This window comes from Borostomias antarcticus, assembly GCF_949987555.1.
Source record: "Borostomias antarcticus genome assembly, chromosome: 4".
Taxonomy (NCBI): Eukaryota; Metazoa; Chordata; class Actinopteri; order Stomiiformes; family Stomiidae; genus Borostomias; species Borostomias antarcticus.
Genome location: NC_140237.1, coordinates 15,025,563 through 15,048,405, shown reverse-complemented (window position 1 = coordinate 15,048,405; position 22,843 = coordinate 15,025,563). Strand labels below are relative to the sequence as shown.

General features: G+C 47.4%; 1 protein-coding gene across 1 annotated transcript in view; it reads left to right on the top strand.

Moving 5' to 3' along the window:
• tub (TUB bipartite transcription factor) overlaps positions 1 to 22,843 on the top strand; it is a gene marked incomplete at both ends in the record, with an annotated part of 81,639 nt that overhangs the window by 55,766 nt on the left and 3,030 nt on the right. The window contains 7 exons of the mRNA XM_084436674.1: positions 1,257 to 1,308; positions 10,659 to 10,821; positions 14,567 to 14,704; positions 16,772 to 16,930; positions 18,656 to 18,777; positions 20,002 to 20,193; positions 20,919 to 21,031. Coding sequence (XP_084292800.1) covers positions 1,257 to 1,308; positions 10,659 to 10,821; positions 14,567 to 14,704; positions 16,772 to 16,930; positions 18,656 to 18,777; positions 20,002 to 20,193; positions 20,919 to 21,031 — 939 coding nt within the window. The remainder of the gene's footprint in view (positions 1 to 1,256; positions 1,309 to 10,658; positions 10,822 to 14,566; positions 14,705 to 16,771; positions 16,931 to 18,655; positions 18,778 to 20,001; positions 20,194 to 20,918; positions 21,032 to 22,843) is intronic.

The following is a 22,843-nucleotide window of genomic DNA, read 5'->3' as shown; positions in this document are numbered from 1 at the left end:
TCTCATTGCTTCTCCAGTTTTAATCGTCTGCCTCGTGCCCTGCCACACAAGTGGAGAGCCAATCAGTGAGCGCGTCACGGCTGATCAGAGTCGGTGTGGGCTGAGGGAGTGCAGAGAGACCAGGACCCAGCGTTCCATACTGCAGCTTTCACAAGCCTCACGCTCTCCCTGTTGCACACCACTGTAGCTTTGTTGTTTTTCTGGCACGCCAGACTGCACAGTAGGGCTGCCCCCCAATAGTCGACTTAACGTTAGTCGACGAGAAGAGTCCTAGTCGAGCAAGTTTTCATTAGTCGCTTAGTCGTAGAAAGAAAAAAAAAACTAAAAATCCGCAAAACCCTTCCAAATCCGTCCACAACGAACCCCTCAATAACCAATCAAAATCTGTTAGCACAGGTTTATTGCACAGTCCCCTCAAAATCCCATAGCCTATACTAGCAAATTGCTGTCAAATTTGTTCAGTCTCCTTGCTGTGTTGCCGAATGCTGACACATTAATCTACCTCTTTGCTGAGGCGGCTGCTGCCGCTCGCTCCATGTGTATGGTAAGGTTATATGTGTAACAATAATAATCATCATCATAATAATAAAGGAACGACTAGTTGACTAGTCGCTTCAATCAATCAATCAAAGCTTTATTTGTATAGCGCATTTCTTACCCAGAGGCAACACAATGCGCTTTACAGAGAACAAGGGAGGTGGGCATACGACCCACCCCTACATATTCCAGCTTGAAATGAGAACTTCTAGTCGAGCAGGAAAATCTTTAGTCGGGGGCAGGCCTACTGCACAGTATGTATTCTCCATCTCTTGCTTGAAAGTCCATGTGTGTGTTAGAGAGGATAATCAGTGAAATTGTTTTACTCTACAGTATGTAGCTCCCCAGATAGGGCTTTGTGGGCTGCTATGGGACGCCATCATGGGCGACTTCTTCACTCTCAATAACAACCCTTCCTTACAGGTACTGAATGCACCAGCAGGTGCTTTTATAGGTTCTCAGAAAAGCAGCACCATCAGTGAGATTAATGTGTTGTTGTGCGTGTGTGTTAGTGTGTGTGTGTGTGTGTGTGTGTGTGTGTGTGTTAGTGTGTGTGTGTGTGTGCGGAGGGGGGGAGTTTCAGAGCACATAACAGATGTGAAAAATAGCCTCCCACCTCGAGTGCATGCAGTGTTAAAGATAGATGAATAGTAGAGCTTTTCAATGTGTTTTAAACATTCCCTCTTCTCCCCCCTCTCTCTCTCTCTGTCTCCCGGCAGCACCTTGGATGATGAAGGCAGCAACCTCCGGCAGCAGAAGCTGGACAGACAGGTATGCCCCAGACGTGTCTGGAACTCAGTCCTATCCTCACATGAACCATCCTGACGTAAGAGAGAGAGAGGAGAAAAGGACAGAGTGAGAGAAAGAACAAGAAAGATAATGAGAGGATGGGAGAGAGCGATGGAGAGAGAGAATAGGAGAGAGATACTGTAATGAGAGAATGAGAATAAGAGAGCGAGATAATGAGAGATAGAGTGTGCAAGTGAGAGAAAGAGAGAATGAAAAAAATAATTAGAGAAAAAGAGAGATGGAGAGATTTTTAAAAATAAAAACTATTAACACTTCATGCTAAGTACACAAACTCATTCAGATATACACCAAATAGACAAAAAGCCAAACAACAACAATAACAACAACAAAAACAATACACCCTCAAAAATTAACCACCAGTAACCCCTCCCACACAGAGCATAACACTCCCCCAACCCCACATAAATTCATAAAACATAAGTCATTTGTCATCTTGTAAAATTCAAATTCAACTCTCAAGCGAGCAGTCATCAAACCTTTACACAGGTGGACACACTGGATCAACTGACCCCCTGGATCAACTGACCCCCCACGCAATGCAGTTCCTCCTAGTCTTCCATATAGACAACTTAGCCATGCCAAAAATTATATTACCAGAACATGAACCCCTTTTCTCTTGACTGAGTACCGTGGACCAGAAATAAAAAGGTCAAGCCCAGCCCCTGACACCACCTTGAAGAAGATCAAACAGCCCCTCAAGTCTAGCACAATTAATAAAAAGGTGTTCTAACCTCTCTCCCTGACCACAAAACGGACAGCCCTCCCCCATACTAGGATCGATGTGTGCCAGATACCTGTTCGTAGCTATAATCCCATGCAATACCCTCTGGAGATCACTTGTTCTCTTATCAGTGGGTGGCTTGTATAGGGACCGCCAGCAGCCGTGATACACAATCATCACTTCAGTGGAGTTCTACGCCTTCTACTTTTACCTTTCTCTTTCCTTGCCCCCCTTCTTACACTAGTTATATGCTTTCTCAACCTAAAACGCTTTCTCTCATCTAACAACTGCAATCCTACTAACTTGTTCAAAACAGTAACAGATTTAATAAACTTTTCAGTGTCTAGAAAATAATCCTCCACTTTGACCTGTTTTCCAAACGTTTCATCGAGTCATCAAACTTCATCAATTGTATACAAATCTTCCGAACGTGTCAGTGACACAATCCGAACCCGTCAGTGACACACTATCTGAATCGGATTCCATCTCAGCATCATCATTGAGTTGATTCTCGGGCACAGGCCACTCAGCTGCCCCTGCTCAGTGTCCACAGCAGTCCCACTACCGGCTCCACCGCCAGTATGTTCAACTACAACATTCTCCGTATCTGTTTGCTGCCCAACTCCATCTCCCCCAGCCCAACTCCATCTCCCCCAGCCCAACTCCATCTCCCCCAGCCCAACTCCATCTCCCCCAGCCCAACTCCATCTCCCCCAGCCCAACTCCATCTCCCCCAGCCCAACTCCATCTCCCCCAGCCCAACTCCATCTCCCCCAGCCCAACTCCATCTCCCCCAGCCCAACTCCATCTCCCCCAGCCCAACTCCATCTCCCCCAGCCCAACTCCATCTCCCCCAGCCCAACTCCATCTCCCCCAGCCCAACTCCATCTCCCCCAGCCCAACTCCATCTCCCCCAGCCCAACTACATCTCCCCCAGCCCAACTACATAGGAAGAAGTGGGAATTCGTACGCCATGTTTCCGCGTGAGTTTGGCAAACTCCATGCCCAAACAAACAACCAGCATATGCTGGTCGGTCAGCACCCACTGCCAACTCACAGTACCATCTATCAACACACTATTTCGTAACAAACAACAAACCTAAACCATATACACCCCAAAAATAAAAACAAACAACAAACATAAGCCATATACACCCAAAAGAAAAGGAAGAACTCCAAACACACCGAACAGCTCTCAGAAAGCGAAAGAGATGGGGAGAGAGAGAGAGAGAGTCAGAGAGAGATACTGTAATGAGAGAGTGAGAATGAGAGAGAATGTGAGAGATGGAGAAAGGGAGAGAAAGAGAGATGGAGAGATTTTGATAAAAAAAACAACTTTATTAACAATTCATACTAAGTACACAAACTCATTCAGCTATACACCAAATCTACAGTGTTTCAATTCACTGGTATTGCTATTGAAAATCCATCCGCTGTGTTTTCTGAATCACAGCTGGCTGATATTTCAGCAAGCAATTAAAGGTGCTTTAAGGAACGTTGATCGGTGGCTTATGGCCCATTCGAAATGCCACTCTGATGACACCTAGACACATTTTGGCAGCCGGACACGATTTAGCACGATAGCTCCCCCGTTCATCTCAGTGTGCATGATGGAGATGTTCAGCAGTGAGTCATCTCAGGCCCGAGAAGCAGCACACCGTATGAGCAACGTCAACAGTCCTGACACCCCCAAGTGATTCATCAGATTCTCCAATTACCTTCTTTGCTCCCGTCTGACAGCCAGTGATGAGTGTGAAATTTGTTCGAGGCACAGTCATTTGTTTCACCAGCCCCCTCGGTGCTCTTCCTGAAATGCAGAGGGCAATTTCTGGGGCTTTTGATTGGAGAATAATCTCTGTGGAGTTATAGGGCTGTTATACACATCAACAGATTCACATTCTCACATTCAAAACACACACACACACACACACACACACACACACACACACACACACACACACACACACACAAGTTATTAGGGTAGAGAAGTCATACTGACAGGAAATGGTGTAGGATTTGAATGACAGCTGGACAATCAAACTCAATCAGAGCGACAGGCTACATATTTCAATCGGGGTGGCCTGTCTTCCAGTAAAATTCTCTCTGTGTGTCAGGGGACTACCTGATATGAAATGAAAGTTGAATGCAGGTGCACTGCTCTAGTACCTGACCAGATTACTAGTCCACTGTCGTCCCCAGAGAGTGTGGGTGAATTCTCATTGCCTGGCCCCATGACAGCGGAGGCCACTGCAGCGCATCCATGTTCATTACTGAGGCAGTTCAACATCATATGAGATGCCCTCCACATTACCTCAGTACTCAGAGCAGCCTTGAACTCAACCCCTGGGAGGAGTATACAGAGCACAGGGAGAGAAGGGAGGGAAGAAATAAAGAAGGAACAAGGACAAATGGTAGGAAGAAATTACGGAAGAAAGGAAGGAAAATATAATTTCTCTTATTTTAAATGTATTAAAAGTCTGATAAAAAACATCCAAATATCATAATTAGTGCATCCAAGTATACAGTACGTCTTAGTAAAAAGACTAGAACAATTTCCCAGGTCTGATGAATAAAGGTACTGCTGCAAAAAGACCCATTGTGTGTTGTGTACTAGGGATGAGACGGTATGGATTTTTGCATTACGGTACGGTACGGTATCTAGTTACACGGTACGGTTTACGGTATTTTACGGTATACGGCATTTCACCTCTCCAACACACAAAAAAAACAAGTATTTTACTTTGAAGGAACTACAGTGCAACACATGATGGAAAATACACACTATTGTAATTAAGCTCAGTTTATTAATAGCAAGCTTATATTAAATTACAAAATTAACTGTTGCAAGCAACTAGAAATGTGAAGTTTCAGCAGCGCATTATTGTGTAATACCGTAAACGTAATACCGTAAACACAGGGAATGTCACGGTTCTAATACCGTGGACATTTTATACCGCGGTTCGCGGTTTTACGGTATACCGTCTCATCCCTATTGTGTACCCTGGTGACCCTGCTGAACAAACCTTTTTTGGAACATCAAAGTGCTTTTCAATATTCATACCGTGTTATTTACACAATTACCCAAGCACCGGAGTTGCCTCTTCATGCAGTATACCGTTTCAGCCATTTCCAGTGCTCGCAGCTTTGAGTCCGAAAAAAAGGTTATACAAGCAGTTCCTGACCAATCATTCGGTGTCTCGTGCTGTGTGACGACTTTAGAATAGTTCCCAGGTGTACTGCAGACCCCATACAGCACATAGCGCAAGTATGTGCTGTAAGGGATGTTGATTGGTCCCATTACATGCTGTTCTCAAAGCTGCATGGGCCATGTGAGCAGTGTGAGCGGCAGCTGCCATGCAAGGTGCTAGCCAGCTCATTGGGAGCAATTTGGGGTTAGGTGTCTTGCTCAAGGACACTTCGACATGTGGACAGTCGGAGCTGGGATTCGAACCACTGACCCTTCGATCATTGAACGACCCGCTCTACCAACTGAGCTACAGCCGCCGGGGTGCATCCACGGCCGCCACACCGTGCGCCCCTGTTAATGAAATTCCAGTCTCATAAATGTGTTACCCCCTTTCTGTGTTCCTATGTGATTGAATCTTCCTATTGTGATTGATCTTCCTATCTGATTGAATCTACCTATTTGATTGATCTCTGTTCATTGTCTGACAACCTCTGTAAAACCTCTTTCTAATCTGTTTCCATTGAAATCAGTCTGTTTAGAAACACCCTTTGCTCTGTGACATCACCTCCCTTTACCCTGTGTCCCAGAGTACGTGTGACTTCCTCTACCATGCTATAAATTGTCCCGCGATTATTCTGATGGGTGAAACACTTCCTGTTTCAGAATCCGATTTGCAAATCGTCCTTTTAGAATAAAACTATTGTCTTTGTTTGAACCCAGCTTGAATCGACCACTTGTGTGTTTTCTTGATTCTCTAACTTAACCAAGTTAAGTTACCCCCTCGCGCTTTCCCCACGCTTTGCGACTCTGTTGCCGCGGATGATCGATGAGAAAAGGATGTGGAGAATAAGAAACCCAGCTTATTAGCTTACTGAGGTCACCTCATGCTCTCTCATGCTTCTGAGCGGTCTCTCCTTGGTTAACTTAGTGTGGGTGTCCCCCTCTTCAATCAATCAATCAATCAATCAAAGCTTTATTTGTATAGCGCATTTCATACCCAGAGGCAACACAATGCGCTTTACAGAGAACAAGGGAGGTGGGCAGACGTCCCACCCCTACATATTCCAGAGGGAAGCAAAAAAACAGTATCACCCAGTATCACATCATGCTCTCCCATGCTTCCGCGCGGTCTCTCCTTGGTTAACTTAGCGTGAGTGTCCCCCTCTTCCTTCCTGTCCTGCTAAGGGAGAGAGCCTGTCCTGAACTCTACTTAGCTGGTCCTCCAGGTTTAACCACAGCATGAGAACAGTACACTACAGGAGTTAGAGCAGCTCTCTGCACCATCAGGTGACCTCAATATTTGATGAGCTCAGGCGCTGGGATCGCCCTCTGCTTGCAAGGATTGCATATCCACAGGTCTACGTCCTTCTAAATTAACCTTACTATTTGGGGCACGGTCTACCCAGGATAGCGGAAAGCGTCTCTAGGATCAGTTCTGTCTTTTAGATGATTAGGAGAAAGATATGACATGGGCAGGGTGGACCAGATCCTGGATCAGTACTGCTCCTGCATTGTGAATGTAGTGAGAGAAGGGAAGTATGCTGAGTACCAAGCCTGGGTGAGATTCTTGTATATGGCTGGGGGCGTGGCATTTGGAGAGGGAGAGAGGGATCTGAAACATTCATAAGAGACTGAAGAAAATATGTGTTTGTGTGTGTGCTTTCTGTGTTGGTTCTATGTTATTGCAGTATTTTGAAAGTATGTCTGGGGACCTGGCATTCACAAGAAGTTAGAAAGTTGGCAACGCCTCAGAACTCGGATTACTGCATAAATTGGATCAGGCTCAGGGAAAAGTAATTATTGAGTTAGGGTAATGACTGCGCACTGTGACACCAATTTAGTGCTGCGCTGCAAGCTAACATTTGGTGAGAGAACAGGGGGTCTAAGCGACGACATGTATAACTGAAGCTATAGGCTGATGTCAGTCAAGAATCATTTGTAAATTATCCAAACAATCCCTCACACAATCACAGAGCGAGGCCATTAAAGATGATCATTATCCACAAGCAGGAAGTGTATTGGCACACCACAGACAGAAGTCAAACCCATGTGAAATTGATTAGCCACTGACAGAGGTCAGAGGTAAAACCTGGATGGATTTGAGGAGCCGCTGCTCTTGATGGGTTTTTATTTATAGTAGCTCTTCAGCCAAATAGATGAATCAATGTCCCCCACTGATGAAACCGCCGGGGGATGGGGGCGGTAATAGTTTCACCCCGGTACGTTAGTGTGTGCATGCGTTCCTGTGTTTGTTCTCTTGTCCGTTCATCTGTCCGGCCCTCCTTCACACATGTACAGTACCAGTGCCCACCTGGCTGGCCGCTCGACACAGCTTATTCTTCACATTGCCAAGTAGGCCTACCTTTTGCTTTGTAAATAAAAAACAATGCTTGTCAGTAAAAGTATAGTATTCTACTCAGCAGCTCATCTATTGTCCTTTCAAAATCCACACAGTTCAGAGCTGGATGTGTTTATAGTTAACCTGACGACACGTCTCGCTGGCGTCACACCTAAACCAAGCCCGGCGTAGTGGCTAGTATTTCCTCAAAGAACGTTGATTGGCCGATCGTTTTCTGATCGGGCACAAACGGACCTCTATCGAACTTTGCCAGACTGATGTGAGCTCACAAGATTAGGATGGCTCACGAGGCTAGTTTCTAGTAGCTCTTTTGGTGCTTAGAGGTTCTTAGACCCTGTAGAATGCATTGAGCAGATCCACTATGGCTGCAGTAGCACTATATGGATAGCAGAGGGAGGCATAGACATGACAGAACACAACGGGGATGGACTCAAAACATGTGCGTAGCGGGGTACTGTATGTCCCCTGCAGGTCCCCATCTGTCCCCCGCACTTTTGCTGAGTTAGATGATAATGCGGAGGTCGGACTTCCTACTAGGAACAATCCAATAAAACGGCAAGTCAACTTTGTGACAACTTACACCAGCACCAACTCCAGCCAATCTACACTCGTGTGCTCTAGTGGGGGGTGCTGCTCATACTTTTGTTGTGATAAGGCTGGCGATGGATGTGTGTGCTTGAGGCACGAAGGAAATTTAAACCTCAGAGATATGACATATTTCTACTGACGTAAGCCTTGGATACACTAGAAGACTTTCACAATCTTAACAGATTATGAAATGACTGGGAGTATACACTAGACGACTGGCTTCTGATGATTTTTGTATGACAACTGAAAAACTGTGTATCGCACATTTAACGACTGGACTGGGTGGTGGCGTGTTTACACTACACGATTGCGTCCAGAATCTGCTCAAAAATATCAAACATGTTTGATATGCTCTGACTCGCTCCGACTCAGATCGGGAGCAGTCTGTTCTCATCATACACTTGTCGATTTAAATCTGTACCCCTCATACACTTACAGATTTCTGTGCCAAATTGCCACTCCGACTACCCCCAACTAGTGCAGACTGCTGCTGACTAGGACAGACTTGGCAGGATTTTGAATCGTGTATAAAATCGGGCATAATATCTTGTAGTGTATCCTCAGCTTAAGTTACTTTTACTGTTTAGCAGGCCCCAGTTACTACTTTGTAGCATCCAATGAGTTCTGAAGCATTTGGCTGAATGAGCAGATAATATTGTCTGAACACTTCATAATTCATCCTGCTGCTTTTGTCAGCATTCACATCATCAATAAATACAAGGAAACCAGTTCCATTGGCAGCCATGCATGCCCATGCCATAACACTAAACCATCATGCTTCACTGATGAGGTGGTATGCTTTGGATCATGAGCAGTTCCCTGTACAGGCTTTTTTGTTGTTGTTGATGTTTTGGCACTATACGCTGGTCTTCCTGTTTTGAGGCTCACCAATGGTTTACATCTTGTGGTGAACCGTCTGTATTTACTCTGTAAATCTAGTCTTCTCTTGACTGTTGACTTTGACACTGATACGCCTATCTCCTGGGGAGTGTTCTTGATTTGGCCAACTGTTGTGAAGTCTTTCTTCACCAGGGAAATCATTATTCTGTCAACCGCCACAGTTATTATCTGTGGTCTTCTGGGACTTTTGGTGTTTCTGAGCTCACCAGTGTGTTCTTTCATTTTAAGAATGTACCAAACAGTTGATTTGGCCACACCTAATGTGTTTGCTGTCTCTCTGATGGGTTTGTTTTGATTTTTCAGCCTAATGATGGCTTGCTTCACTGATAGTGACAGTTTTATTGATTTCATATTGAGAGTTGACAGCAACAGATCTCAAATGCAGGTATCACACTTGAAATTAACTTGTTTACCTTTTATCTGCTCCATACAAATAAAATAATGAGGGGATAACACACTTGGCCATAGAACAGCTGAGCAGCCAATTATCCAATTACGTTTGGTCCCTTAAAAAGGCAGGGGGATCATGTGTAAAATTGTTTGTAATTCCTACACCGTTCACCTGATTTGGATGTAAATACCCTCAAATTAAAGCTGAAAGTCTGCACGTAAAGCACATATTGAATGTTTCATTTCAAATCCATTGTCGTGGTGTACAAAGCCAAAATGATGAAAAGTGTGTCAGTGTCCAAATATTTATGGACCTATATAGGTACAGTACTAGACGCCTCATTGACTGTTTTGGATCGTTTCTGCAATACGTAAACATAGCCACCATATTGGAGAGGGAAGACGAAAGGGGAGCTGTGTTTATGAATGAACTCATGACATAGTGAACCTATCATATGAACAGAAGCTTCACAATTTAAAAAAAAAAAACAACCCAAACCTCTTTGATCGGTGAAGGGCTGTACCATCTTTCATCACCAAACTGATCAAGTATTTCCTGCTTCCCAACAAGAACTCTACTCTCTCCGTCCAATTCAAAGAACCCAGGAAAGCGTTGAACCCTTTGGCACAGGGATTGTGGCTGTTCATTATTACATTACAGTCATTTAGCAGACGCTTTTAACCAAAGCGACTAACAATAATTTAATTTAACGTAGGAAAAGCCAATGTACAATGGTCACACAGGTGTAATTCGACAACTTTATTTGGTTGCAGAGACAGCAAAGCAAATAATGTGAAATAATGTGCGACTATGTTTTGCCTGATATCCGTACTGCCCTCATCTGCTCGCACATGAGGCAAGTGGGCAGGTGGCTCCATCGTCAGAGTCTTCATTTCCGTGCTCCTCAGGATGCAGACCCACATCCATGCTCAGACTGGCTCTCATGGCAAGAGCAAGTCAGCAGGCTAGAAAACGAGGGCTGTTGTCGGTGCTATGCTACCTCAAATATAGCTGGCTAGCCTGGACCATCCACACTCGATGCCACTGTGACAAAAAATACACGGAGGTAATCACGTTTGCATGTGTAAATTATTCAGTACATGATAATTTATGAATCTGTGTGTGTGTGTGTGTGCGTGCATGCACGCTTGTGTGTGCTCTCCAGCGAGCCCTCTTGGAGCAGAAGCAGAAGAAGAAGAGGCAGGAGCCTTTGATGGTGCAGTCCAACGTGGACGGGCGTTCCCGGGCCCGCCGGACCAAGCAGAGTGAGGAGCAGGCGCCGCTGGTGGAGTCCTACCTCAGCAGCAACAGCAGCACCATCTACCACGGTAAGACCACCAGAACCAGGATCTGGACCAGGACCAGCACCTGGACCAGGACCAGGACCAGGAGTGCCCTGTCCTCTCAGCCGCCTCCCCCTCTCCTCTGACATGTCATAAAACTCCAGCACTGCGGACTGAGGAAAGAAATGATCAATACTACTGTAGGACTAGGAATACAGCCCTGCCTGTGTCAACACACTGCTATTGATCCAGGCGTCTCAAATAGAGTGGATGTGAAAGTTTGGAAATTGACATAGTGTGTGAGCTTTACAGGTCTTTGGAGAATGCCACTGTTTGATCAGGTCGTCCAATCTATTCCTTAACCTTAGAATGAAGAGAAACTGCTTTTGGTAGTGTAAACAAACTAGTGTAAATACATTATATAGAACACAAAATATTTACATTTTTTATTTAACCTTTATTTAACCATGAAGGACCCATTGAGGTTAAAAAGCCTATTTTGTAAAAAACAGCGCTTCACATTTGTGTGTATAAAATGTAAACATTTGTAAGTCTTGGTCCGTAACAGGATCCACCAGTTCAATTTGCTCTCTCTCTGTTCTCAGTTAGATAGTTCTGCTATCTGACCAGGGGTTGCGCTAGGTTACGTATCTCCAGAGAGAGCCTTCAGCTGCTCTCTAATCCCCAAGGCTGACTGTGGGCTGAAGGCATGGTTCTGGCATAGTTCTGCCTGGTACTGGCGTCACTCGTAATGCTGGGCTCACACTACAGGATATTTAAAATCCTAACCAATTTCGAAATCGGGTTACATCACGCACATAAAGAGAATCTTAACAGATATTCTTCTTGCGCATCTCAAACAAGCACACACAGCAAGATTTGAAAATAACGGCTCATCACACACTACAGGATCTTATCGTGCCCGAGGGAGCAACGAACCACTGGTCTCGCCGTCTCACTTGTGAAGTCGGGATGTAATAATCTTAAATATCAAACATGTTTGATATTATCGGGGCCGCCCCGATCGGGAGGTATATGATTGGATCTGTAAACCCCTCACATTAAATGGTAAATTGACTGTACTTACAGTATATGGTGCTTTTATCCAAAGCTCTTACAATGAAGGCCTCTCATTCACCCATTCACACACACACCAACAGCTGCCATGCAAGGTGCTAGCCTGCTCATTGGGAGCAATTTGGGATTCAGTGTCTTGCCCAAGAACACTTCGACATGTGGACAGGTGGAGCCGAACCGCCGACCCTACGATCATTAGACGACCCACTCTACCACTGAGCCACAGCCTCCCACAGCCACAAGATAATCTGGGCCGATCATCGGCCCCGACCAACGTTCCAGACCAGATTTCTCCTCCGATAGTCGGGAGGGATGAATCGGGGATAAATCGGCACAAAAATCCTGTAGTCTGAGCCCGGCATTACACCACCAGACCCAGATACCATCTTCTCAGGCCAGCCGGCCTATCCAAAGACAGGCTGTCAAAATGGTGTCTGTCACAATCAAGCCCCCCAGAGCTCAAGCATGGAGAAAGCTCTCCCTCTCTACTCAGACGGATTGACGTCAATACAAATGTGCGTTTCGTGTTCATTCATTTACTGTAGAGCCGTAATTAATGTGCTTCTCTTCTGTTCATGTGAGAGATCCGATCAAACAGCCCTAGAATACATTCTGGGCTTCTCTACCCATTTTCTCCTCAACCCATATTCTCCTCTCCAAAACAGATGCTGAGTCCAATCTATGACACAGCACGCATCCAAACACAGCGCAGAGAGAGGATTACACCAAAAAAAAAACACACTCTGCTTAGCAACAAACATGACCTCATACAGCAGCAGTGACATAATGAGAGCATGTGACCTTGAATGAATATGAACCCCCACCTCTGTCACATTCACACCTCTCTCTCTCTCACACACACACACACTCTCCCTCTTTCTTCTTTTTTTTTTTTACACTTTTAGACTACTCCCTTGGCTGGTCTAATTTTCTTGGCTCTATTTTAAGATCCGATTCTATCATCACTAGGGGCTTGCATGTTCTCTCTGCTCTGTCTTACGTTACAGAGTTAATCCTTAAACACGCCTTCATTTTCATTAAATCTCCCACTGAACAGCTGCCTGGAACGTGGCGTCTCCTCCTATGGAAAGCTGTATCTCAGTATAGTACAAGTGTAATTCAGTAGCTGAGGAGGTTCAAATTCATGCAATGTCTATGTAAATGGACTGCACTTATATAGCGCTTTTCCACCTTAGCGGCACTAAAAGCGCTTTACAATGGCCTCTCATTCACCCATTCACACACCAATGGCGGCAGCTGTCATGCAAGGTGCTTACCTGCTCATTGGGAGCAATTTGGGGATTAGGTGTCTTACTCAAGGACACTTCGACATGTGAACAGTTGGAGCTGGGATTCGAACCACTGACCCTTCCATCACTGACCGACCTGCTCTACAAACTGAGCTACAGCCTGAGCTACTGGGAAGCATCCAGTTGTTGATGTCAGGGTTTACAGTGGGGTTTCATGTCTGAGCAAACCTCCTGTGCTGTGCTCATGTCCTCCTTCCCTCCGTGTGCACGTTGCATTCCACTCCATGGAAAATGTTTGATCTAATTCCTTTTGAAGCTGCAAGTTAAAGGGGTTCCCACAAAAAAAGCCTTTGAAATCCAAATAGGATTGCTACAAAAGTAGAGATCAACCCAACCAGTGTATTCATTAGTCTCTTGTAACATACATTATGGGAATTGCTCATGGAATCATGCAGTGGATGGATACTGTCTAGACCTGGGTGGAAATACTATTTGAAATCCTTCTTTTATTGTTGGCTTGAGTCGGTCTGGAGTGTCAGGTGAAGTGGGTGGGGTTTGCATTTTTGCAGACACCCCATTGGTTCCATTGTTCCAGACAAGAACAATCAACCACGGATACAGTAAGTCAATGAAATTATTTCAAATAGCGTTTTGACCCAGGTCTAGTCACATGATCAACATCAAATCTAAGCGGATGTAGAAATATTAAATTACTGTGGCATTTAGACTAAAGAAATCAAGTTGCAAAGGGATTGGATGGATTCACAGTGCTAGCACACCTTCATAAGCTGTAACACTGACATGTCTCTCACACAAGAGTGAGAGATACTGCATGACTGTCGTCTGGTTTCCCTGCTGAGAAATGGCACTGCTCTTCTTCTTCTGCTCCCGGAAACTTGGCTAACTTCCTTTTCCATTTATTTCACTGTAACCTTAACTGTAACCCTGTCTCCTTTTTCTCCGGCTTAATATCTTCTCGCTATCTCTCCCTCTCTCTCTCCCCCTCTCTTTCTCACTCTCTCCCTCTCTCTCTCTCCCTCCCTCTCTCCCTCTCTCTCTCTCCCTCTCTCTCCCTCCCTCTCTCTCTCTCCCTCCCTCTTTCCTTCCCTCTCTCCCTCCCTCTCTCTCTCCCTCCCTCTTTCCCTCCCCCTCTCTCTCTCTCTCTCTCCCTCTCTCTCCCTCTCTCTCTCTCCCTCCCTCCCTCTCTCTCCCTCTCTCTCTCTCTCCCTCCCTCTCTCTCTCCCTCTCTCCCTCCCTCCCTCCCTCTCTCCCTCTCTCTCCCTCTCTCTCTCTCCCTCCTTCCCTCTCTCCCTCCCTCCCTCTCTCTCTCTCCCTCTCTCTCTCCCTCCCTCCCTCTCCCTCTCTCCTTCCCTCCCTCCCTCCCTCCCTCCCTCTCTCTAATCCTGGCTGCCCTGCTAACCCCGTCTCTGGCGCTGCTGGCCCTCCTCCCTGGCCCTGCGTAGTGCGGGAAGCGGAGCGGGAGGAGGTGAAGGTGGCGGCGGACCCGCAGCCTCCTCGCTCCGCCAAAACCGCCAGGGCGTCGACCGGCAGCACGCCACAGACGGGCAGCGCCAAGAAGGAGAGGAAGGGGAAGCACAAAGGTCAGCCCCGTAGCCCCGACAGACAGACAGACAGACAACCTGACAGACAGACAGACAGACCTACCAACAGACTGACTGACTGACTGACTGACTGACTGACTGACTGACTGACTGACTGACTGACTGACAACCTGACAGACAGACAGACCGACAGACCGACAGACAGACAGACAGACAGACAGACAGACAGACAGACAGACTGACTGACTGACTGACTGACTGACTGACTGACTGACAGCCTGGCAGGCAGGGAGGCAGCTCAGTGTGCACGTCTCTCCCTCTCTGTCTGGCGCTGTCCAGAGCAGCTCTGTAGAGCCAAGTCTGTGTGTGTCCAGCATGTGTCCACCATCTCTAACTGGGCACCTCCAGCAGGGCGGGAAATGAAAATCAGATTGAAGTCTGCAGGTTTTCAGCGAGGGAATACTTTGATTTGTTGTGACAGAATGAAACTCAGCATGTGCGAGTGTTAGGCTATGATGAGCAGGGTTAACAGTATATTGCAGCGCTGGAGAAGACATGTGGCCAGTTCCTGTCATCCACCCCCCCACTGCCCTCACTACCCCAGCTCTTCACTTCCCACAATGCTTCACTTCCCACAATGCAGATGAGAGATGTGATCTGGAAAGGCATGGAACAACCCATGACGTATCAATTGAGTTTGAGGGGTAAACAACACAGATTTTGTTCTTTTAAGTGCCCCCTAGTCCTGATCATTGTGTCTTATCACATTTAGGATGAGATTGTGGTGCGCCGTAATATCATTTCCTAAGTGTAGATAGAGTCGATAGTCCAGTTTGCTCGTCTCTGGTCCTCGTCATCCAGCCCAGTCTCTGTCCATGTTCGCGTGTCACCTCCCTGTCGAGAGAGAAGCAAGCGGAGGCTAACGAGACCGCCCGTCTAAATCTCCCAGGCCTCTACGCCACCCATCATGACCACGGCTGCTGTAACGACGCCAGAGGAGTGGCTTCTGTCAGCCTGCCAAGTGAAAGTGCCAGTGAGTGGCAGCTGCTGAAAAGTCTCATGCAGACTCCATAAAGGATGGGGAAAATGTGTGCCCCGCTTTCCAACACTTCTCTGATTTACTCTGACAACTTCCTGATTCTACACAATCCGTTTTTCCTCCAATCGGTTGACAGGATTCGCTCATGGCCTTCAGCATTGACATGGCCTGTGCTCTAACGAATGATTACTCTGTCACATACTGAGACACTCACACAAACACACACAAAGGCATCAATCTTCTGATTGCGGGTGCAATTCATCTGCAATCACGGCCTATAGTCAATAATTCACTTTATATAGCTTCCACTGGTATACGTAGTGTTCACTGGCTTTCACTAGTATAGTGCTCAACTTCACCTGGCTCATCTCAGTTAATCCCATCTGCCGGTGTTGTGAGAAAGAGGACCTTAGAGAAGAAGGAGAGAAATATCATGTACCGGTGTGTGTGAAGCGTAGTGACCAGGCCACGGTCGGGTCACGAGGTCAGCTCCTGAATGACGGCGCCCGAGGGGGTCGGGAGCAGCGAGGACCTGCGTTCCTCTCCGCTGTACGGGCTAACTGACTGACAAAGGAACAGACACAAACCTTCACATCAAAGCTGATCTGTGCACAGCGCCCCCTCTCGCTTGACCCAGATGGCGCTCGACAGCGTGCGCGGACTCACCTCCCAGATAGGAAGCGGATCTGGGCCATATATGGGCCGGAACTAAGCCACAAGTGCCAGATCTGGCCTGTATATGGCCCTGATCGGATTGCTGTCTTGGCTCTGCTCCTGTTCGTGCTGAACGCAGCCCCGACTCTCACCCGGCCCGTCGTCTGAGTCTCTTTTCCATGCATGCGAGTACAGCGCTGTCACATATGTGTGAATGTTGGTACCGCACGCCAGTCTGTGTGTTGCCCAACACTCTCCTGTGTACTACCGTGCTCTACTAGCGCAGCTCAGTGCTAGGCGTGCTAGCTAGGCGTGCTAGCTACGTGTGCTAGCTAGGCGTGCTATCTAGGTGTGCTAGCTAGGTGTGCTAGCTAGGCGTGCTAGGGGCTCAGTGGCTGTTGTGGTGCCAGCAGGGCTCGACGGTCCGGCGTCCTTCCAGGAGGAGGGTCAGATCCAGATCCTGACGGTGGGCCACGCGGCCTCGGAGGAGGCGAGCGGGGAGGGGGACGCCGTGGGCAGCGCGCCTCCTTCCCAGAGCAAGCAGGACCTCAGGGTCACCATGCTCAAGAAAGGTATCTCGTCCATTATCCTACTGTACCTGTGCCTGTACCCGTGCCTGAGCCTGTATAGCCTGGTATGACTTCGCTCTGCAATATCGGTTTGGCCTTCGCCCCATAGAGAGCGATTTCGTGGGGGGGGTACTTGCCTTGACAGACAAAGACCTTCAGCCAATCAGCGTTAAGCAAACCTTTGCCAAATCCAGTCAGAAGAACGGCAAAAACGTCTTTTCCACCGAGAAACTCCGCTAGTGCATACTCTTGTTCTTGTTGAAGTGTTGTGATTAAGTCTATTTCTGCAATAACTGCACTTATAGCTGAGTTTATTCTTCTAACGTTAACGTTACCACTCGTTGCTTCGGGAGCCGCCATGTTTGTTAAGCGAGCGGCAGGGACACGAACCAATCAGGGGTTGCTTTCCACTGTGTTACGGAACAGCTGTTAAAACGCAGTCCCTGATTGGCCCGGTATGGTCTGGATTTTGGGATAATCGCTCTTGAGGAGGCGAAGGCCAGACCGTTCTGCGTTAGTGAAACAGAATGTGAGCTCGCGAGAACGGGATGGTCGTACCAGGCTAGTGCCTATACCTGTCTGTACCTGTTCCTCATTGTTACAAAAATCTGTCCTGATGAAGGTAGAAACCGTTGACTGATTAAAAGCAGAGAAAAAGTGTGTGCGGGAGTATGTTATTCTTCATTTGTACCTGTCCGTGTGCCTCAAATGTGACGACACAGTCCGCAGAATGCTTCTGTGTGCATGATGCCCCTGAGAGCCTCTTAATGATCTGAAACAGAGTCAAGAGTTTGAGTGGCATGTCTACCGTCCAATGAAGCGCTGCAGTGATTTGCCTGATACCAGGAAATGGTGAAGACCTCTGATTCACCTTAAATAAGAGTTCAGTCAGAGAACAGTAGCTTGTACAGAAGCTTTGTTTTTGCCTACAATGTCCCGCCGAGCTAACACACATTAACACTGTGCTTTTGATAACAGTATATGTAGCTAATTAACACCTCACCAAAAACATCAGCAACCTACTGTACACTAATTCACTATAACACAACTGGCTGTCTCTATCATACATATGAATGTGGATCTTCCTATCTCTCTCTTTCTCTCCCTCTCCCTCTCTGTCTCTCCCTCTCTCTCTCCCTCTGTCCCTCTCTCTCACTCTCTCCATATCTCTTCCTCTCTTTCTCACTCTCTCTCACCCTCTCTCTCTCACTCTCTCTCCCTCTCTCTCTTTCTCTCTCTTACTCTGTCTCTCCCTCTCTCTCTTACTCTGTCTCTCTCTCTCTCTCTCTCTCTCTCTCGGTCACTCAGTCTGTCATACATGACAATATAGACTGAGTTCCAGATCCATATGTTACGAAAAATGATTATCTTGGGACAACAATCAATGACTGGCCAGTGATGATGTGCCCGTGTGTGTTTGTAGGCTGAGGTGGTGGTTCCTGGTGCTTCCAGTGAGGTTGTGTGTTATCACGGAGGGGACAAAGTGAGGGTGTGTGTTATCACGGAGGGGACACAGTGATGGTGTGTGTTATCACGGAGGGGACACAGTGAGGGTGTGTGTTATCACGGAGGGGACACAGTGAGCCTTTACTCACAGTACATAGGGCTGCCTCAGCCACTCAGTACAGAATCAAACACTTCTGTTTACATCAATGACATAACCATGACAGCTTTCTCTCTCTCTCTCTCTCTCTCTCTCTCTCTCTCCCTCTCTGTGTGCCTGTGAAGGCATTTCTAGCAGTATGAACTTTGATGAAGAGGAGGATGATGAGGATGAAGTCAGCTCCAGTTCCTCCCAGCTCAACAGCAACACCAGGCCAGGATCGGCCACCAGCAAGAAGTCCTGCAAGGTACGCCTGACCTAGCCAACAAGATGTGAAGGTTCTGGAGTTGAGGAGTTTATTTTCGATTTCCAAGGGGTGTTATCAACGGTCACAGACCAAAATGTCTCTTGATTTAATTGAATAGACCTATAACCAATCAGAGCGACGAAACATGGGTTAGTCGTCATATCATCGTATCAAATAGGTACAGTCGTATCAAACCTGCCCCATATTAGATAAACGGTCGTGACTGGCACGTGACTGATTTACTTTAATTTGTTCCTTCCACGTTCGACATTCCTTCTCTTTTGGACTAGATTGTGCTCTTTGCTGATTTTGTTCACTTTGCTCTCTGCTGAAAAGAATAACCCTGTTGGCTTTTCGTTCCTCTGGGGCCGTGTTTCAGCTCTGAAACACATCTGAAAACACCCCTGGAAAGCAGGCAGATGACAGGGCACATATCTGTGTGAGGTTAGGACCCCTGCTAGTGTTTCTGACTGCCTTTCCTGCATCACCACTGACTACCTCGAAAGTGCCGTATCATGTTTTCAGTGGCGTGTGTTTATTGGTTTATTTGTTAGCAGGATTACGGAAAAATACCAAACCGATTTTCTATTCGACCTAACGAATGCAGCAATACCAAACATCCTGCTCGCACGCAGGTGTGCGTATACAGAGCCACGAAATGCATTCATGGGCGGAGGTCTGTGCTCCTCGACCACCATTTCTAGTTAGTATTTTGGTCAGAGTGCTTTGGAACCAGCAGAAATGTCTTAAGCGTTAGTCGTAATGCGTCAGTCTTTTTGCAGGTGACAGCCCTGCTAGTCCGTGAGGAGTGAGTCAGAGAGGCAGGCAGGGCTGTAGAGCACGATGACAGAAATAGAGTGTAAATTATTACTGCTCACACGCGGATCAGAGGGAGGTGCCTGGGGCATGACAGAATGACATCACAGCCTTCCCAGAGCACCTGACAGAGTCACCAGTGTCACCCCCAGTGACACCGTCTGGGATGTACTCGGTTCCATGACTTCTGATTGCTCATTCCATAACCACCCATAACCCCCCCTGCCGTCAGCGTGCCAGCGGGCGTTTACTCTCCCTCCTCCCAGTCTCCGCCCCAGACGGCGTGCTGCACTAACCCCGCCTCCGACCCCAATCTGCGCCCTCATAACTCTCCTCTAATGAAAGGGGAGGTCTAACGATTCATTTTGGTGATCGTGCGGCGTGGGCGCGTGGTGTCCTCTCCCTCAGGAGGCAGCCTCGGCGTCCACGCCTGCCGTCAGCGAGCCCGCCATCGACGTGGACGACCTGGAGGAGTTCACCTTCCGGCCCGCCCCGCAGGGCATCACGGTCAAGTGCAGGATCACCAGGGACAAGAAGGGGATGGACCGAGGCATGTACCCCACCTACTACCTCCACCTGGAGAGAGAGGACGGCAAGAAGGTGAGACAGCCTGGCGCACCGTCACGCTGACGGTGGAGGAGGTGAGACGGGCACTATCACGCTGATAGAGGAGGAGGTGAGACAGGCACTATCACACTGACAGGAGGAAGTGAGACAGGCACCATCACACTGATAGAGGAGGAGGTGAGACAGGCACCATCACACTGACAGAGGAGGAGGTGAGACAGGCACCCTCACACTGACAGGGGAGGAGGTGAGACAGGCACTATCACGCTGACAATGGAGGAAGTGAGACAGGCACCATCACACTGACAGAGGAGGAGGTGAGACAGGCACCCTCACACTGACAGAGGAGGAGGTGAGACAGGCACCATCACACTGACAGAGGAGGAGGTGAGACAGGCACCCTCACACTGACAGAGGAGGAGGTGAGACAGGCACCCTCACACTGACAGAGGAGGAGGTGAGACAGGCACTTTCAGGGAGTCCCATGTTTTCGTTGTATAAGTATGCCGGTAGACATTATACTGTAGTAGACATAATGTAAACACAATTATAACATCACAACAAGATGAAGTGAAGTAGAGAACCCAGTTTCTGACTGGGCAGTGTGAAGAGTGTTTTCACTGAGACGCGTGTGTGTGGTTATTAAACTGTGTTTGTGGATCTGTGATCAGAAGCTAGGTCCAGTCTCAAGGAGATGCTGAAGCTTTGATGTTGTTGTTGTTGGTCTGCTAATTGGATCGTGGCTCGGTCCACCGTAGGTGTTCCTGTTAGCTGGACGGAAAAGAAAGAAGAGCAAAACATCGAATTACCTCATCTCCATCGATCCCACGGACCTGTCCCGAGGTGGAGAGAGCTTCATCGGCAAGCTGAGGTGAGGCTTTCTCTCTCCCATCAGTCTGCAGCCCCCAGGCTTGGCCGGCTGCCTGGAATGCTCCGAATAAGCAGCCCATAACTATTGAAAATCCATTACTTTCAACTGGGAAGACAGATGTCTTCCCCTCCATATGGTCAGAGGTAATAAAAGCTGGTGAGATCGAGAGTGATGCTAGTAATGCTAATGACTACAGCTGGATGTAAACTTCTCGTGTACGCTGTCGTTCTCACTTCAACTCACGTTTTCACTGACTTCTGAGGTATGTAAAAATAACACTTTGCATTCTGGGTGATGAAGAAGAATGAATTGTCAGTTTGGAACCCGGTAATGAATGGCAGCCATGTGGCTCACAGCTGTTTGGCCTGCCACAGGGGACGAGGTAATTGGATTCATGACTTCCGCTGAAGCACCATCCATTCTCATTGTTGGAAGGTGGGGGCAGCACCTGTGTGCTGATAGCTGGAGCGAGGGGTTTGATTAGGGCAGGAGCACAGGGGGCGGGGCTCTGCTGGAGAGTGGGAGGGTCCATGTTTTGAATGGAGGCGGCACTATAGTGCTGTGGGCGTGTCCTTTCAAACATCGTTTTTCCATATTCCATATATAGTGCTGTGTGATTGTTGAACCTCTGTTTGTTTGTGTGTGTGTGTGTGTGTGTCTTCCCGGTCTCCATGGGAGGGTAATCGCAGGACCGCAGGCTAAGAGAGGCAGGAAGTGACATCGTCGTTCCTCAGAGATACCATCAGGACTGCCTTGGTGGCTCCAGAGAGCACCCCAGGGGAGCCTAATTAAATATGGCTGTCCGCTGTCCTGATCAATCCCCTCAGCCCGCTCTGATGCTAGCGGAGAGGAGCGCTGCTCCGCCCTACGTCCTCACAGCCACCCTCGACTGATGGAGAGCTGGACTGTGATGGGCGGCCATCTTTCACCTGCATCATAGAGATGAGCTCGCGACCTTTCCCTGACCTTTAAGTGGCAATCAGCCTGTGTGACTGAGGATGTGATTGAGGGAGGCCGGTCAGATGAGCGAGCAGACTCTAAACCGTAGTACACTGCTGTTCACTGACCAAAAAGATTTCTTACCGCAGCACTAGGATTTATTCTACAAAGCAGAAAAGGTAAATTACTTACAATGACGAAGCGGACCTTCAGTTATGAATCATTTTCTGGTCTCATCCAGTGCCTAAATAAGGCCAAATGGCAAATTCAGTCCAATAGTTTTTTAATCTACTGTACCAGACTAAACCAGTCAATGTTAACACATAATCTATCAAACTGTAAGTGATTGCCTGTATTTTTAAACAACAGGTAGGAACTTAATTTACTGAATATGATGATGATGATTACTGTTAGGTAAACCATGAGCAATCAGATTGTGTTTTTTATTTATTTAATCACATCGTGGTAGTGATTGCTGATGGCACAGACACAAATGACTTGTAAGTGAATGAGTGATTAGCAGAGCAATATTCCCAATGAGTCCCAATGATTGGAGTAGGAGGTCCAATAGCTGGAACAATCACTGCCTTCATTAATTTTAGAGCACACACATACTGTACAGTAGGTAGGCTACACACACACACACCCACACACAAACACGCACACACACACACACACACACACACACACACACACACACACACACACACACACACACACACACACACACACAGTCGTCGTCCACAGACGGGCCTCCCATCTTTGTCTCCAGTTATCCCAGTCCTCCATACACCTGGCGATCTCATCGCTGGTCTCCACTCCTGCATCCATCTTGATTCTGTCCACAAATGTTTTGGTAGGACGTCCTCGTGA